Below are 17867 nucleotides of genomic sequence, written 5' to 3' on the forward strand. Positions count from 1 at the left end.
TCATACACTGCTCTGCAGACTATCACTCCATGTGACCGAATACAATGTACATCCCCAGAGATCTCATACACTGCTCTGCAGACTATCACTCCATGTGACAGAGTACAATGTACATCCCAGAGATCTCATACACTGCTCTGCAGACTATCACTCCATGTGACCGAGTACAATGTACACCCCAGAGATCTCATACACTGCTCTGCAGACTATCACTCCATGTGACCGAGTACAATGTACATCCCAGAGATCTCATACACTGCTCTGCAGACTATCACTCCATGTGACCGAATACAATGTACATCCCCAGAGATCTCATACACTGCTCTGCAGACTATCACTCCATGTGACAGAGTACAATGTACATCCCAGAGATCTCATACACTACTCTGCAGACTATCACTCCATGTGACCGAATACAATGTACATCCCAGAGATCTCATACACTGCTCTGCAGACTATCACTCCATGTGACAGAGTACAATGTACATCCCAGAGATCTCATACACTGCTCTGCAGACTATCACTCCATGTGACAGAGTACAATGTACATCCCCAGAGATCTCATACACTGCTCTGCAGACTATCACTCCATGTGACAGAATACAATGTACACCCCAGAGATCTCATACACTGCTCTGCAGACTATCACTCCATGTGACCGAGTACAATGTACATCCCAGAGATCTCATACACTGCTCTGCAGACTATCACTCCATGTGACAGAATACAATGTACATCCCAGAGATCTCATACACTGCTCTGCAGACTATCACTCCATGTGACCGAGTACAATGTACATCCCAGAGATCTCACACACTGCTCTGCAGACTATCACTCCATGTGACAGAATACAATGTACATCCCAGAGATCTCATACACTGCTCTGCAGACTATCACTCCATGTGACCGAATACAATGTACATCCCAGAGATCTCACACACTGCTCTGCAGACTATCACTCCATGTGACCGAGTACAATGTACATCCCAGAGATCTCACACACTGCTCTGCAGACTATCACTCCATGTGACAGAGTACAATGTACATCCCAGAGATCTCATACACTGCTCTGCAGACTATCACTCCATGTGACCGAGTACAATGTACATCCCAGAGATCTCATACACTGCTCTGCAGACTATCACTCCATGTGACCGAGTACAATGTACATCCCAGAGATCTCACACACTGCTCTGCAGACTATCACTCCATGTGACAGAGTACAATGTACATCCCAGAGATCTCATACACTGCTCTGCAGACTATCACTCCATGTGACCGAGTACAATGTACATCCCAGAGATCTCATACACTGCTCTGCAGACTATCACTCCATGTGACCGAGTACAATGTACATCCCAGAGATCTCATACACTGCTCTGCAGACTATCACTCCATGTGACAGAATACAATGTACATCCCAGAGATCTCATACACTGCTCTGCAGACTATCACTCCATGTGACCGAGTACAATGTACATCCCAGAGATCTCATACACTGCTCTGCAGACTATCACTCCATGTGACCGAGTACAATGTACATCCCAGAGATCTCATACACTGCTCTGCAGACTATCACTCCATGTGACAGAGTACAATGTACATCCCCAGAGATCTCATACACTGCTCTGCAGACTATCACTCCATGTGACAGAATACAATGTACATCCCAGAGATCTCATACACTGCTCTGCAGACTATCACTCCATGTGACAGAATACAATGTACATCCCAGAGATCTCATACACTGCTCTGCAGACTATCACTCCATGTGACCGAGTACAATGTACATCCCAGAGATCTCATACACTGCTCTGCAGACTATCACTCCATGTGACAGAATACAATGTACATCCCAGAGATCTCATACACTGCTCTGCAGACTATCACTCCATGTGACCGAATACAATGTACATCCCCAGAGATCTCATACACTGCTCTGCAGACTATCACTCCATGTGACCGAGTACAATGTACATCCCAGAGATCTCACACACTGCTCTGCAGACTATCACTCCATGTGACAGAATACAATGTACATCCCCAGAGATCTCATACACTTCTCTGCAGACTATCACTCCATGTGACCGAGTACAATGTACATCCAGGAGATCTCACACACTGCTCTGCAGACTATCACCCCATGTGACACAATACAATGTACATCCCAGAGATCTCATACACTGCTCTGCAGACTATCACTCCATGTGACCGAGTACAATGTACATCCCAGAGATCTCATACACTGCTCTGCAGACTATCACTCCATGTGACCGAGTACAATGTACATCCCCAGAGATCTCATACACTGCTCTGCAGACTATCACTCCATGTGACCGAATACAATGTACATCCCAGAGATCTCATACACTGCTCTGCAGACTATCACTCCATGTGACAGAATACAATGTACATCCCAGAGATCTCATACACTGCTCTGCAGACTATCACTCCATGTGACTGAGTACAATTTACATCCCAGAGATCTCATACACTGCTCTGCAGACTATCACTCCATGTGACCGAGTACAATGTACACCCCAGAGATCTCATACACTGCTCTGCAGACTATCGCTCCATGTGACAGAATACAATGTACATCCCCAGAGATCTCACACACTGCTCTGCAGACTATCACTCCATGTGACAGAATACAATGTACATCCCCAGAGATCTCATACACTGCTATTCCCCATTATCAACTGACACTCTATGTGTACCCCCCAATATAATCATGAATATTTGATGTGTTCACCTGTAGGGAGACTCTGCAGAACTGGAGTGAGGTGCAGCAGGCGAAGCTCGGGGTGAAAGTCGGACAGGAGAAGCTCCGGGTGAGATTCGGACAGGAGAAGCTCGGGGTGAGAGTCGGACAGGAGAAGCTCGGGGTGCGAGTCGGACAGGTGAAGCTCGGGGTGCGAGTCGGACAGGTGAAGCTCGGGGTGAGAGTCGGACAGGAGAAGCTCGGGGTGAGAGTCGCACAGGTGAAGCTCGGGGTGTGAGTCGCACAGGTGAAGCTCGGGGTGAGAGTCGCACAGGTGAAGCTCGGGGTGAGAGTCGGACAGGAGAAGCTCGGGGTGACAGTCAGACAGGAGAAGCTCGGGGTGAGAGTCGGACAGGAGAAGCTCGGGGTGACAGTCGGACAGGAGAAGCTTGGGGTGACAGTCGGACAGGAGAAGCTCGGGGTGAGAGTCGGACAGGTGAAGCTCGTGGGTGACAGTCGGACAGGAGAAGCTCGGAGTGACAGTCGGGCCGGAGAAGCTCGGGGTGACAGTCGGAAAGGTGAAGCTCGGGGTGAGAGTCAGACAGAAGAAGCTCGGGTTGAGAGTCGGACAGGTGAAGCTCGGGGTGAGAGTCGGACAGGTGAAGCTCGGGGTGAGAGTCGGACAGGAGAAGCTCGGGGTGAGAGTCGGACAGGAGAAGCTCGGGGTGAGAGTCGGACAGGAGAAGCTCGGGGTGAGAGTCGCACAGGTGAAGCTCGGGGTGAGAGTCGGACAGGAGAAGCTCGGGGTGACAGTCAGACAGGAGAAGCTCGGGGTGAGAGTCGGACAGGAGAAGCTCGGGGTGACAGTCGGACAGGAGAAGCTTGGGGTGACAGTCGGACAGGAGAAGCTCGGGGTGAGAGTCAGACAGGTGAAGCTCGTGGGTGACAGTCGGACAGGAGAAGCTCGGAGTGACAGTCGGACAGGAGAAGCTCGGGGTGACAGTCGGAAAGGTGAAGCTCGGGGTGAGAGTCAGACAGGAGAAGCTCAGGTTGAGAGTCGGACAGGTGAAGCTCGGGGTGAGAGTCAGACAGGAGAAGCTCGGGTTGAGAGTCGGACAGGTGAAGCTCGGGGTGATAGTCGGACAGGAGAAGCTCGGGGTGACAGTCGGACAGGAGAAGCTCGGGGTGAGAGTCGGACAGGAGAAGCTCGGGGTGACAGTCGGACAGGAGAAGCTCGGGGTGACAGTCGGACAGGAGAAGCTCGGGGTGACAGTCGGACAGGAGAAGCTCGGGGTGAGAGTCAGACAGGAGAAGCTCGGGTTGAGAGTCGGACAGGAGAAGCTCGGGGTGATAGTCGGACAGGAGAAGCTCGGGGTGACAGTCGGACAGGAGAAGCTCGGGGTGACAGTCGGACAGGAGAAGCTCGGGGTGACAGTCGGACAGGAGAAGCTCGGGGTGACAGTCGGACAGGAGTAGCTCGGGGTGACAGTCGGACAGGTGAAGCTCGGGGTGAGAGTCAGACAGGTGAAGCTCGGGGTGACAGTCGGACAGGTGAAGCTCGGGGTGACAGTCGGACAGGTGAAGCTCGGGGTGAGAGTCAGACAGGTGAAGCTCGGGGTGAGAGTCGGACAGGTGAAGCTCGGGGTGAGAGTCGGACAGGAGAAGCTCGGGGTGAGAGTCGGACAGGAGAAGCTCGGGGTGAGAGTCGGACAGGAGAAGCTCGGGGTGAGAGTCGGACAGGAGAAGCTCGGGGTGAGAGTCGGACAGGAGAAGCTCGGGGTGAGAGTCGGACAGGAGAAGCTCGGGGTGAGAGTCGGACAGGAGAAGCTCGGGGTGAGAGTCGGACAGGAGAAGCTCGGGGTGACAGTCGGACAGGAGTAGCTCGGGGTGACAGTCGGACAGGTGAAGCTCGGGGTGAGAGTCGGACAGGTGAAGCTCGGGGTGAGAGTCGGACAGGTGAAGCTCGGGGTGAGAGTCGGACAGGTGAAGCTCGGGGTGAGAGTCGGACAGGAGAAGCTCGGGGTGAGAGTCGGACAGGAGAAGCTCGGGGTGAGAGTCGGACAGGAGAAGCTCGGGGTGAGAGTCGGACAGGAGAAGCTCGGGGTGAGAGTCGGACAGGTGAAGCTCGGGGTGAGAGTCGGACAGGAGAAGCTCGGGGTGAGAGTCGGACAGGAGAAGCTCGGGGTGAGAGTCGGACAGGAGAAGCTCGGGGTGAGAGTCGGACAGGAGAAGCTCGGGGTGAGAGTCGGACAGGAGAAGCTCGGGGTGAGAGTTGGACAGGAGAAGCTCGGGGTGAGAGTCGGACAGGAGAAGCTCGGGGTGAGAGTCGGACAGGAGAAGCTCGGGGTGAGAGTCGGACAGGAGAAGCTCGGGGTGAGAGTCGGACAGGAGAGGCTCGGGGTGAGAGTCGGACAGGAGAGGCTCGGGGTGAGAGTCGAACAGGAGAAGCTCGGGGTGAGAGTCGGACAGGAGAAGCTCGGGGTGAGAGTCGGACAGGAGAAGCTCGGGGTGAGAGTCGGACAGGAGAAGCTCGGGGTGAGAGTCGGACAGGAGAAGCTCGGGGTGAGAGTCGGACAGGAGAAGCTCGGGGTGAGAGTCGGACAGGAGAAGCTCGGGGTGAGAGTCGGACAGGAGAAGCTCGGGGTGAGAGAGTCGGACAGGAGAAGCTCGGGGTGAGAGTCGGACAGGTGAAGCTCAGGGTGAGATTCGGACAGGAGAAGCTCGGGGTGAGCAGGAGAAACTCGGGGTGAGAGTCGGACAGGAGAAGCTCGGGGTGAGAGTCGCACAGGTGAAGCTCGGGGTGAGAGTCGGACAGGAGAAGCTCGGGGTGAGAGTCGGACAGGAGAAGCTCGGGGTGCGAGTCGGACAGGTGAAGCTCGGGGTGAGAGTCGGACAGGAGAAGCTCGGGGTGAGAGTCGGGCAGGAGAAGCTCGGGGTGAGAGTCGGACAGGAGAAGCTCGGGGTGAGAGTCGCACAGGTGAAGCTCGGGGTGAGAGTCGGACAGGAGAAGCTCGGGGCGAGAGTCGGACAGGAGAAGCTCGGGGTGAGAGTCGGACAGGAGGAGCTCGGGGTGAGAGTCGGACAGGAGGAGCTCGGGGTGAGAGTCGGACAGGAGGAGCTCGGGGTGAGAGTGGGACAGATGAAGCTCGGGGTGAGAGTGGGACAGATGAAGCTCGGGGTGAGAGTGGGACAGGAGAAGCTCGGGGTGAGAGTCGGACAGGAGAAGCTCGGGGTGAGACTCGGACAGGAGAAGCTCGGGGTGAGACTCGGACAGGTGAAGCTCGGGGTGAGAGTCAGACAGGAGAAGTTCGGGGTGAGACTCGGACAGGTGAAGCTCGGGGTGAGAGTCAGACAGGAGAAGCTCGGGTGAGAGTCGGACAGGAGAAGCTCGGGGTGAGAGTCGGACAGGAGAAGCTCGGGGTGAGAGTCGGACAGGAGTAGCTCGGGGTGACAGTCGGACAGGTGAAGCTCGGGGTGACAGTCGGACAGGTGAAGCTCGGGGTGAGAGTCGGACAGGTGAAGCTCGGGGTGAGAGTCGGACAGGAGAAGCTCGGGGTGAGAGTCGGACAGGAGAAGCTCGGGGTGAGAGTCGGACAGGAGAAGCTCGGGGTGAGAGTCGGACAGGAGAAGCTCGGGGTGAGAGTCGGACAGGAGAAGCTCGGGGTGAGAGTCGGACAGGAGAAGCTCGGGGTGAGAGTCGGACAGGAGAGGCTCGGGGTGAGAGTCGAACAGGAGAAGCTCGGGGTGAGAGTCGGACAGGAGAAGCTCGGGGTGAGAGTCGGACAGGAGAAGCTCGGGGTGAGAGTCGCACAGGTGAAGCTCGGGGTGAGAGTCGGACAGGAGAAGCTCGGGGCGAGAGTCGGACAGGAGAAGCTCGGGGTGAGAGTCGGACAGGAGAAGCTCGGGGTGAGAGTTGGACAGGAGGAGCTCGGGGTGAGAGTCGGACAGGAGGAGCTCGGGGTGAGAGTCGGACAGATGAAGCTCGGAGTGAGAGTGGGACAGATGAAGCTCGGGGTGAGAGTGGGACAAGAGAAGCTCGGGGTGAGAGTCGGACAGGAGAAGCTCGGGGTGAGACTCGGACAGGAGAAGCTCGGGGTGAGACTCGGACAGGTGAAGCTCGGGGTGAGAGTCAGACAGGAGAAGTTCGGGGTGAGACTCGGACAGGTGAAGCTCGGGGTGAGAGTCAGACAGGAGAAGCTCGGGTGAGAGTCGGACAGGAGAAGCTCGGGGTGAGAGTCGGACAGGAGAAGCTCGGGGTGAGAGTCGGACAGGAGTAGCTCGGGGTGACAGTCGGACAGGTGAAGCTCGGGGTGACAGTCGGACAGGTGAAGCTCGGGGTGAGAGTCGGACAGGTGAAGCTCGGGGTGAGAGTCGGACAGGAGAAGCTCGGGGTGAGAGTCGGACAGGAGAAGCTCGGGGTGAGAGTCGGACAGGAGAAGCTCGGGGTGAGAGTCGGACAGGAGAAGCTCGGGGTGAGAGTCGGACAGGAGAAGCTCGGGGTGAGAGTCGGACAGGAGAAGCTCGGGGTGAGAGTCGGACAGGAGAGGCTCGGGGTGAGAGTCGAACAGGAGAAGCTCGGGGTGAGAGTCGGACAGGAGAAGCTCGGGGTGAGAGTCGGACAGGAGAAGCTCGGGGTGAGAGTCGGACAGGAGAAGCTCGGGGTGAGAGTCGGACAGGAGAAGCTCGGGGTGAGAGTCAGACAGGAGAAGTTCGGGGTGAGACTCGGACAGGTGAAGCTCGGGGTGAGAGTCAGACAGGAGAAGCTCGGGTGAGAGTCGGACAGGAGAAGCTCGGGGTGAGAGTCGGACAGGAGAAGCTCGGGGTGACAGTCGGACAGGAGTAGCTCGGGGTGACAGTCGGACAGGTGAAGCTCGGGGTGACAGTCGGACAGGTGAAGCTCGGGGTGAGAGTCGGACAGGTGAAGCTCGGGGTGAGAGTCGGACAGGTGAAGCTCGGGGTGAGAGTCGGATAGGAGAAGCTCGGGGTGAGAGTCGGACAGGAGAAGCTCGGGGTGAGAGTCGGACAGGAGAAGCTCGGGGTGAGAGTCGGACAGGAGAAGCTCGGGGTGAGAGTCGGACATGAGAAGCTCGGGGTGAGAGTCGGACAGGAGAAGCTCGGGGTGAGAGTCGGACAGGAGAAGCTCGGGGTGAGAGTCGGACAGGAGAGGCTCGGGGTGAGAGTCGAACAGGAGAAGCTCGGGGTGAGAGTCGGACAGGAGAAGCTCGGGGTGAGAGTCGGACAGGAGAAGCTCGGGGTGAGAGTCGGACAGGAGAAGCTCGGGGTGAGAGTCGGACAGGAGAAGCTTGGGGTGAGAGTCGGACAGGAGAAGCTCGGGGTGAGAGTCGGACAGGAGAAGCTCGGGGTGAGAGAGTCGGACAGGAGAAGCTCGGGGTGAGAGTCGGACAGGAGAAGCTCGGGGTGCGAGTCGGACAGGTGAAGCTCGGGGTGAGAGTCGGGCAGGAGAAACTCGGGGTGAGAGTCGGGCAGGAGAAACTCGGGGTGAGAGTCGGACAGGAGAAGCTCGGGGTGAGAGTCGGACAGGAGAAGCTCGGGGTGAGAGTCGGACAGGAGAAGCTCGGGGTGAGAGTCGCACAGGTGAAGCTCGGGGTGAGAGTCGGACAGGAGAAGCTCGGGGTGAGAGTCGGACAGGAGAAGCTCGGGGTGAGATTCGGACAGGAGAAGCTCGGGGTGAGAGTCGGACAGGAGAAGCTCGGGGTGAGAGTCGGACAGGAGAAGCTCGGGGTGAGAGTCGGGCAGGAGAAACTCGAGGTGAGAGTCGGACAGGAGAAGCTCGGGGTGAGAGTCGCACAGGTGAAGCTCGGGGTGAGAGTCGGACAGGAGAAGCTCGGGGTGAGAGTCGGACAGGAGAAGCTCGGGGTGCGAGTCGGACAGGTGAAGCTCGGGGTGAGAGTCGGACAGGAGAAGCTCGGGGTGAGAGTCGGGCAGGAGAAACTCGGGGTGAGAGTCGGACAGGAGAAGCTCGGGGTGAGAGTCGCACAGGTGAAGCTCGGGGTGAGAGTCGGACAGGAGAAGCTCGGGGTGAGAGTCGGACAGGAGAAGCTCGGGGTGCGAGTCGGACAGGTGAAGCTCGGGGTGAGAGTCGGACAGGAGAAGCTCGGGGTGAGAGTCGGGCAGGAGAAGCTCGGGGTGAGAGTCGGACAGGAGAAGCTCGGGGTGAGAGTCGCACAGGAGAAGCTCGGGGTGAGAGTCGGACAGGAGAAGCTCGGGGTGAGAGTCGGACAGGAGAAGCTCGGGGTGAGAGTCGGACAGGAGAAGCTCGGGGTGAGAGTCAGACAGGAGAAGCTCGGGTGAGAGTCGGACAGGAGAAGCTCGGGGTGAGAGTCGGACAGGAGAAGCTCGGGGTGAGAGTCGGACAGGAGTAGCTCGGGGTGACAGTCGGACAGGTGAAGCTCGGGGTGACAGTCGGACAGGTGAAGCTCGGGGTGAGAGTCGGACAGGAGAAGCTCGGGGTGAGAGTCGGACAGGAGAAGCTCGGGGTGAGAGTCGGACAGGAGAAGCTCGGGGTGAGAGTCGGACAGGAGAAGCTCGGGGTGAGAGTCGGACAGGAGAAGCTCGGGGTGAGAGTCGGACAGGAGAAGCTCGGGGTGAGAGTCGGACAGGAGAAGCTCGGGGTGAGAGTCGGACAGGAGAGGCTCGGGGTGAGAGTCGAACAGGAGAAGCTCGGGGTGAGAGTCGGACAGGAGAAGCTCGGGGTGAGAGTCGGACAGGAGAAGCTCGGGGTGAGAGTCGGACAGGAGAAGCTTGGGGTGAGAGTCGGACAGGAGAAGCTCGGGGTGAGAGTCGGACAGGAGAAGCTCGGGGTGAGAGAGTCGGACAGGGAAAGCTCGGGGTGAGAGTCGGACAGGTGAAGCTCAGGGTGAGATTCGGACAGGAGAAGCTCGGGGTGAGAGTCGGACAGGAGAAGCTCGGGGTGAGAGTCGGACAGGAGAAGCTCGGGGTGAGAGTCGGACAGGAGAAGCACGGGGTGAGAGAGTCGGACAGGAGAAGCTCGGGGTGAGAGTCGCACAGGTGAAGCTCGGGGTGAGAGTCGGACAGGAGAAGCTCGGGGTGAGAGTCGGACAGGAGAAGCTCGGGGTGCGAGTCGGACAGGAGAAGCTCGGGGTGAGAGTCGGGCAGGAGAAGCTCGGGGTGAGAGTCGGGCAGGAGAAACTCGGGGTGAGAGTCGGACAGGAGAAGCTCGGGGTGAGAGTCGCACAGGTGAAGCTCGGGGTGAGAGTCGGACAGGAGAAGCTCGGGGTGAGAGTCGGACAGGAGAAGCTCGGGGTGCGAGTCGGACAGGTGAAGCTCGGGGTGAGAGTCGGGCAGGAGAAACTCGGGGTGAGAGTCGGGCAGGAGAAACTCGGGGTGAGAGTCGGACAGGAGAAGCTCGGGGTGAGAGTCGCACAGGTGAAGCTCGGGGTGAGAGTCGGACAGGAGAAGCTCGGGGTGAGAGTCGGACAGGAGAAGCTCGGGGTGAGATTCGGACAGGAGAAGCTCGGGGTGAGAGTCGGACAGGAGAAGCTCGGGGTGAGAGTCGGACAGGAGAAGCTCGGGGTGAGAGTCGGGCAGGAGAAACTCGAGGTGAGAGTCGGACAGGAGAAGCTCGGGGTGAGAGTCGCACAGGTGAAGCTCGGGGTGAGAGTCGGACAGGAGAAGCTCGGGGTGAGAGTCGGACAGGAGAAGCTCGGGGTGCGAGTCGGACAGGTGAAGCTCGGGGTGAGAGTCGGACAGGAGAAGCTCGGGGTGAGAGTCGGGCAGGAGAAACTCGGGGTGAGAGTCGCACAGGTGAAGCTCGGGGTGAGAGTCGGACAGGAGAAGCTCGGGGTGAGAGTCGGACAGGAGAAGCTCGGGGTGCGAGTCGGACAGGTGAAGCTCGGGGTGAGAGTCGGACAGGAGAAGCTCGGGGTGAGAGTCGGGCAGGAGAAGCTCGGGGTGAGAGTCGGACAGGAGAAGCTCGGGGTGAGAGTCGCACAGGTGAAGCTCGGGGTGAGAGTCGGACAGGAGAAGCTCGGGGTGAGAGTCGGACAGGAGAAGCTCGGGGTGAGAGTCGGACAGGAGAAGCTCGGGGTGAGAGTTGGACAGGAGGAGCTCGGGGTGAGAGTCGGACAGGAGGAGCTCGGGGTGAGAGTCGGACAGATGAAGCTCGGAGTGAGAGTGGGACAGATGAAGCTCGGGGTGAGAGTGGGACAGGAGAAGCTCGGGGTGAGAGTCGGACAGGAGAAGCTCGGGGTGAGACTCGGACAGGAGAAGCTCGGGGTGAGACTCGGACAGGTGAAGCTCGGGGTGAGAGTCAGACAGGAGAAGTTCGGGGTGAGACTCGGACAGGTGAAGCTCGGGGTGAGAGTCAGACAGGAGAAGCTCGGGTGAGAGTCGGACAGGAGAAGCTCGGGGTGAGAGTCGGACAGGAGAAGCTCGGGGTGAGAGTCGGACAGGAGAAGCTCGGGGTGAGAGTCGCACAGGAGAAGCTCGGGGTGAGACTCGGACAGGAGAAGCTCGGGGTGAGTCGGACAGGTGAAGCTCGGGGTGAGAGTCGGACAGATGAAGCTCGGGGTGAGAGTCGGACAGGAGAGGCTCGGGGTGAGAGTCGGACAGGAGAAGATCGGGGTGAGACTCGGACAGGAGAAGCTCGGGGTGAGAGTCGGACAGGAGAAGATCGGGGTGAGAGTCGGACAGGGGAAGCTCAGGATGAGAGTCGGACAGGAGAAGCTCGGGGTGAGAGTCGGACAGGAGAAGCTCGGGGTGAGAGTCGGACAGGAGAAGATCGGGGTGAGAGTCGGACAGGGGAAGCTCAGGATGAGAGTCGGACAGGAGAAGCTCGGGGTGAGAGTCGGACAGGAGAAGCTCGGGGTGAGAGTCGGACAGGAGAAGCTCGGGGTGAGACTCGGACAGGAGAAGCTCGGGGTGAGAACGGACAGGTGAAGCTCAGGGTGAGAGTCGGACAGGAGAAGCTCGGGGTGAGAGTCGGACAAGAGAAGCTCGGGGGGGGGGGTGGCAGGAGAAGCTCGGGGTGAGAGTCGGACAGGGGAAGCTCGGGGTGAGAGTCGGACAGGAGAAGCTCGGGGTGAGAGTCGGACAGGAGAAGATCGGGGTGAGAGTCGGACAGGGGAAGCTCAGGATGAGAGTCGGACAGGAGAAGCTCGGGGTGAGAGTCGGACAGGAGAAGCTCGGGGTGAGAGTCGGACAGGAGAAGCTCGGGGTGAGACTCGGACAGGAGAAGCTCGGGGTGAGAATCGGACAGGTGAAGCTCAGGGTGAGAGTCGGACAGGAGAAGCTCGGGGTGAGAGTCGGACAAGAGAAGCTCGGGGGGGGGGTGGCAGGAGAAGCTCGGGGTGAGAGTCGGACAGGGGAAGCTCGGGGTGAGAGTCGGACAGGAGAAGCTCGGGGTGAGAGTCGGACAGGGGAAGCTCAGGATGAGAGTCGGACAGGAGAAGCTCGGGGTGAGAGTCGGACAGGAGAAGCTCGGGGTGAGAGTCGGACAGGAGAAGCTCGGGGTGAGAGTCGGACAGGAGAAGCTCGGGGTGAGAGTCGGACAGGTGAAGCTCTGGGTGAGACTCGGACAGGAGAAGCTCTGGGTGAGACTCGGACAGGTGAAGCTCGGGGTGAGAGTCGGACAGGAGAAGCTCGGGGTGAGACTCGGACAGGAGAAGCTCGGGGTGAGACTCGGACAGGTGAAGCTCTGGGTGAGACTCGGACAGGTGAAGCTCTGGGTGAGAGTCGGACAGGAGAAGCTCGGGGTGAGAGTCGGACAGGAGAAGCTCGGGGTGAGTCGGACAGGAGAAGCTCGGGGTGAGAGTCGGACAGGAGAAGCTCGGGGTGAGAGTCGGGAAGGTGAAGCTCTGGGTGAGAGTCGGACAGGAGAAGCTCGGGGTGAGAGTCGGACAGGAGAAGCTCGGGGTGAGAGTCGGGAAGGTGAAGCTCTGGGTGAGACTCGGACAGGAGAAGCTCGGGGTGAGAGTCGGACAAGAGAAGCTCGGGGGGGTGGCAGGAGAAGCTCGGATGAGAGTCGGACAGAAGCTCGGCGGGTGGGGTCAGGAGAAGCTCGGGGTGAGAGTCGGACAGGAAGGAGATGAGTATTAGTGGTGATGGAGTGCCTGTGTGCTGAACTCTTCTCTCTTCCAGGAGGGGGAGGAGCTCTATACAACCCTTACGAGGCCAACATTCAATGTGTGGAATGTGCAGCATGAGGAGGTGAGACTTCCGGGAAAAGGGAAGAATTTTTTTTTTTTAGTGCTGGATGGAGTACGGGAGGGTTAGATTCCCTGTCTGGTTTTTATTACTGTGTCCCCACTGAGGAAATCCGTCCTCATTGTCTGTCCTGGTTCTGAGTTCTGGAATGTGAGGTTCTGCTTTGGCTCCAGTTCTCTGTAGAAGAGTCCCGGATTGGGGAATAGAGGGAATGGCGTTGTACAATGACCGCCATGTTGTGTCTTCTGTAGAAGAGTCCCGGATTGGGGAATAGTGGGAATGGCGTTGTACAATGACCGCCATGTTGTGTCTTCTGTAGAAGAGTCCCGGATTGGGGAATAGAGGGAATGGCGTTGTACAATGACCGCCATGTTGTGTCTTCTGTAGAAGAGTCCCGGATTGGAGAATAGAGGGAATGGCGTTGTACAATGACCGCCATGTTGTGTCTTCTGTAGAAGAGTCCCGGATTGGGGAATAGAGGGAATGGCGTTGTACAATGACCGCCATGTTGTGTCTTCTGTAGAAGAGTCCCGGATTGGAGAATAGAGGGAATGGCGTTGTACAATGACCGCCATGTTGTGTCTTCTGTAGAAGAGTCCCGGATTGGGGAATAGAGGGAATGGCGTTGTACAATGACCGCCATGTTGTGTCTTCTGTAGAAGAGTCCCGGATTGGGGAATAGTGGGAATGGCGTTGTACAATGACCACCATGTTGTGTCTTCTGTAGAAGAGTCCCGGATTGGGGAATAGTGGGAATGGCGTTGTACAATGACCGCCATGTTGTGTCTTCAGTAGAAGAGTCCCGGATTGGGGAATAGAGGGAATGGCGTTGTACAATGACCGCCATGTTGTGTCTTCTGTAGAAGAGTCCCGGATTGGGGAATAGAGGGAATGGCGTTGTACAATGACCGCCATGTTGTGTCTTCTGTAGAAGAGTCCCGGATTGGGGAATAGAGGGAATGGCGTTGTACAATGACCGCCATGTTGTGTCTTCTGTAGAAGAGTCCCGGATTGGGGAATAGTGGGAATGGCGTTGTACAATGACCACCATGTTGTGTCTTCTGTAGAAGAGTCCCGGATTGGGGAATAGAGGGAATGGCGTTGTACAATGACCGCCATGTTGTGTCTTCTGTAGAAGAGTCCCGGATTGGAGAATAGAGGGAATGGCGTTGTACAATGACCGCCATGTTGTGTCTTCTGTAGAAGAGTCCCGGATTGGGGAATAGAGGGAATGGCGTTGTACAATGACCGCCATGTTGTGTCTTCAGTAGAAGAGTCCCGGATTGGGGAATAGAGGGAATGGCGTTGTACAATGACCGCCATGTTGTGTCTTCAGTAGAAGAGTCCCGGATTGGGGAATAGAGGGAATGGCGTTGTACAATGACCGCCATGTTGTGTCTTCTGTAGAAGAGTCCCGGATTGGAGAATAGAGGGAATGGCGTTGTACAATGACCGCCATGTTGTGTCTTCTGTAGAAGAGTCCCGGATTGGAGAATAGAGGGAATGGCGTTGTACAATGACCGCCATGTTGTGTCTTCTGTAGAAGAGTTCCGGATCGGGGAATAGTGGGAATGGCGTTGTACAATGACCGCCATGTTGTGTCTTCTGTAGAAGAGTCCCGGATTGGGGAATAGTGGGAATGGCGTTGTACAATGACCGCCATGTTGTGTCTTCTGTAGAAGAGTCCCGGATTGGAGAATAGTGGGAATGGCGTTGTACAATGACCACCATGTTGTGTCTTCTGTAGAAGAGTCCCGGATTGGAGAATAGAGGGAATGGCGTTGTACAATGACAGCCATGTTGCGTCTTCTGTAGAAGAGTCCCGGATTGGAGAATAGCGGGAATGGCGTTGTACAATGACAGCCATGTTGTGTCTTCTGTAGAAGAGTCCCGGATTGGGGAATAGTGGGAATGGCGTTGTACAATGACCGCCATGTTGTGTCTTCTGTAGAAGAGTCCCGGATTGGGGAATAGAGGGAATGGCGTTGTACAATGACCGCCATGTTGTGTCTTCTGTAGAAGAGTCCCGGATTGGGGAATAGAGGGAATGGCGTTGTACAATGACCGCCATGTTGTGTCTTCTGTAGAAGAGTCCCGGATTGGGGAATAGAGGGAATGGCGTTGTACAATGACCGCCATGTTGTGTCTTCTGTAGAAGAGTCCCGGATTGGGGAATAGAGGGAATGGCGTTGTACAATGACCGCCATGTTGTGTCTTCTGTAGAAGAGTCACGGATTGGGGAATAGAGGGAATGGCGTTGTACAATGACCGCCATGTTGTGTCTTCTGTAGAAGAGTCCCGGATTGGGGAATAGAGGGAATGGCGTTGTACAATGACCGCCATGTTGTGTCTTCTGTAGAAGAGTCACGGATTGGGGAATAGAGGGAATGGCGTTGTACAATGACAGCCATGTTGTGTCTTCTGTAGAAGAGTCCCGGATTGGGGAATAGAGGGAATGGCGTTGTACAATGACAGCCATGTTGTGTCTTCTGTAGAAGAGTCCCGGATTGGGGAATAGTGGGAATGGCGTTGTACAATGACCGCCATGTTGTGTCTTCTGTAGAAGAGTCCCGGATTGGGGAATAGAGGGAATGGCGTTGTACAATGACCGCCATGTTGTGTCTTCTGTAGAAGAGTCCCGGATTGGGGAATAGAGGGAATGGCGTTGTACAATGACCGCCATGTTGTGTCTTCTGTAGAAGAGTCCCGGATTGGGGAATAGAGGGAATGGCGTTGTACAATGACCGCCATGTTGTGTCTTCTGTAGAAGAGTCCCGGATTGGGGAATAGAGGGAATGGCGTTGTACAATGACCGCCATGTTGTGTCTTCTGTAGAAGAGTCCCGGATTGGGGAATAGCGGGAATGGCGTTGTACAATGACAGCCATGTTGTGTCTTCTGTAGAAGAGTCCCGGATTGGAGAATAGCGGGAATGGCGTTGTACAATGACCGCCATGTTGTGTCTTCTGTAGAAGAGTCCCGGATTGGGGAATAGAGGGAATGGCGTTGTACAATGACCGCCATGTTGTGTCTTCTGTAGAAGAGTCCCGGATTGGAGAATAGAGGGAATGGCGTTGTACAATGACCGCCATGTTGTGTCTTCTGTAGAAGAGTCCCGGATTGGGGAATAGAGGGAATGGCGTTGTACAATGACCGCCATGTTGTGTCTTCTGTAGAAGAGTCCCGGATTGGGGAATAGTGGGAATGGCGTTGTACAATGACCGCCATGTTGTGTCTTCTGTAGAAGAGTCCCGGATTGGAGAATAGAGGGAATGGCGTTGTACAATGACCGCCATGTTGTGTCTTCTGTAGAAGAGTCCCGGATTGGGGAATAGTGGGAATGGCGTTGTACAATGACCGCCATGTTGTGTCCTCTGTAGAAGAGTCCCGGATTGGGGAATAGTGGGAATGGCGTTGTACAATGACAGCCATGTTGTGTCTTCTGTAGAAGAGTCCCGGATTGGGGAATAGCGGGAATGGCGTTGTACAATGACCGCCATGTTGTGTCTTCTGTAGAAGAGTCCCGGATTGGAGAATAGAGGGAATGGCGTTGTACAATGACCGCCATGTTGTGTCTTCTGTAGAAGAGTCCCGGATTGGGGAATAGTGGGAATGGCGTTGTACAATGACCGCCATGTTGTGTCCTCTGTAGAAGAGTCCCGGATTGGGAATAGCGGGAATGGCGTTGTACAATGACCGCCATGTTGTGTCTTCTGTAGAAGAGTCCCGGATTGGGGAATAGAGGGAATGGCGTTGTACAATGACCGCCATGTTGTGTCTTCTGTAGAAGAGTCCCGGATTGGGGAATAGAGGGAATGGCGTTGTACAATGACCGCCATGTTGTGTCTTCTGTAGAAGAGTCCCGGATTGGGGAATAGAGGGAATGGCGTTGTACAATGACCGCCATGTTGTGTCTTCTGTAGAAGAGTCCCGGATTGGGGAATAGAGGGAATGGCGTTGTACAATGACCGCCATGTTGTGTCTTCTGTAGAAGAGTCCCGGATTGGGGAATAGCGGGAATGGCGTTGTACAATGACAGCCATGTTGTGTCTTCTGTAGAAGAGTCCCGGATTGGAGAATAGCGGGAATGGCGTTGTACAATGACCGCCATGTTGTGTCTTCTGTAGAAGAGTCCCGGATTGGGGAATAGAGGGAATGGCGTTGTACAATGACCGCCATGTTGTGTCTTCTGTAGAAGAGTCCCGGATTGGAGAATAGAGGGAATGGCGTTGTACAATGACCGCCATGTTGTGTCTTCTGTAGAAGAGTCCCGGATTGGGGAATAGTGGGAATGGCGTTGTACAATGACCGCCATGTTGTGTCTTCTGTAGAAGAGTCCCGGATTGGGAATAGCGGGAATGGCGTTGTACAATGACCGCCATGTTGTGTCTTCTGTAGAAGAGTCCCGGATTGGGGAATAGAGGGAATGGCGTTGTACAATGACCGCCATGTTGTGTCCTCTGTAGAAGAGTCCCGGATTGGGAATAGCGGGAATGGCGTTGTACAATGACCGCCATGTTGTGTCTTCTGTAGAAGAGTCCCGGATTGGGGAATAGAGGGAATGGCGTTGTACAATGACCGCCATGTTGTGTCTTCTGTAGAAGAGTCCCGGATTGGGGAATAGCGGGAATGGCATTGTACAATGACAGCCATGTTGTGTCTTCTGTAGAAGAGTCCCGGATTGGAGAATAGCGGGAATGGCGTTGTACAATGACCGCCATGTTGTGTCTTCTGTAGAAGAGTCCCGGATTGGGGAATAGAGGGAATGGCGTTGTACAATGACCGCCATGTTGTGTCTTCTGTAGAAGAGTCCCGGATTGGGGAATAGTGGGAATGGCGTTGTACAATGACCGCCATGTTGTGTCTTCTGTAGAAGAGTCCCGGATTGGAGAATAGAGGGAATGGCGTTGTACAATGACCGCCATGTTGTGTCTTCTGTAGAAGAGTCCCGGATTGGGGAATAGAGGGAATGGCGTTGT

At 56.2% G+C, this 17867-nt stretch overlaps 1 protein-coding gene across 1 annotated transcript in view; it reads left to right on the forward strand.

Moving 5' to 3' along the window:
* Positions 1 to 2761: 2761 nt before the first annotated feature.
* LOC143955168 (high affinity cGMP-specific 3',5'-cyclic phosphodiesterase 9A-like) overlaps positions 2762 to 17867 on the forward strand; it is a gene marked incomplete at its 5' end in the record, with an annotated part of 34285 nt that continues 19179 nt past the window's right edge. The window contains 3 exons of the mRNA XM_077465260.1: positions 2762 to 2834; positions 10004 to 10231; positions 12824 to 12892. Of these exons, the coding sequence (XP_077321386.1) occupies positions 2762 to 2834; positions 10004 to 10231; positions 12824 to 12892 (370 nt within the window). The remainder of the gene's footprint in view (positions 2835 to 10003; positions 10232 to 12823; positions 12893 to 17867) is intronic.

This window comes from Lithobates pipiens, unplaced genomic scaffold (genome assembly GCF_037356315.1).
Source record: "Lithobates pipiens isolate NorthernLeopardFrog02 unplaced genomic scaffold, aLitPip1_a1.2 Scaffold_345, whole genome shotgun sequence".
Lineage (NCBI taxonomy): Eukaryota > Metazoa > Chordata > Amphibia > Anura > Ranidae > Lithobates > Lithobates pipiens.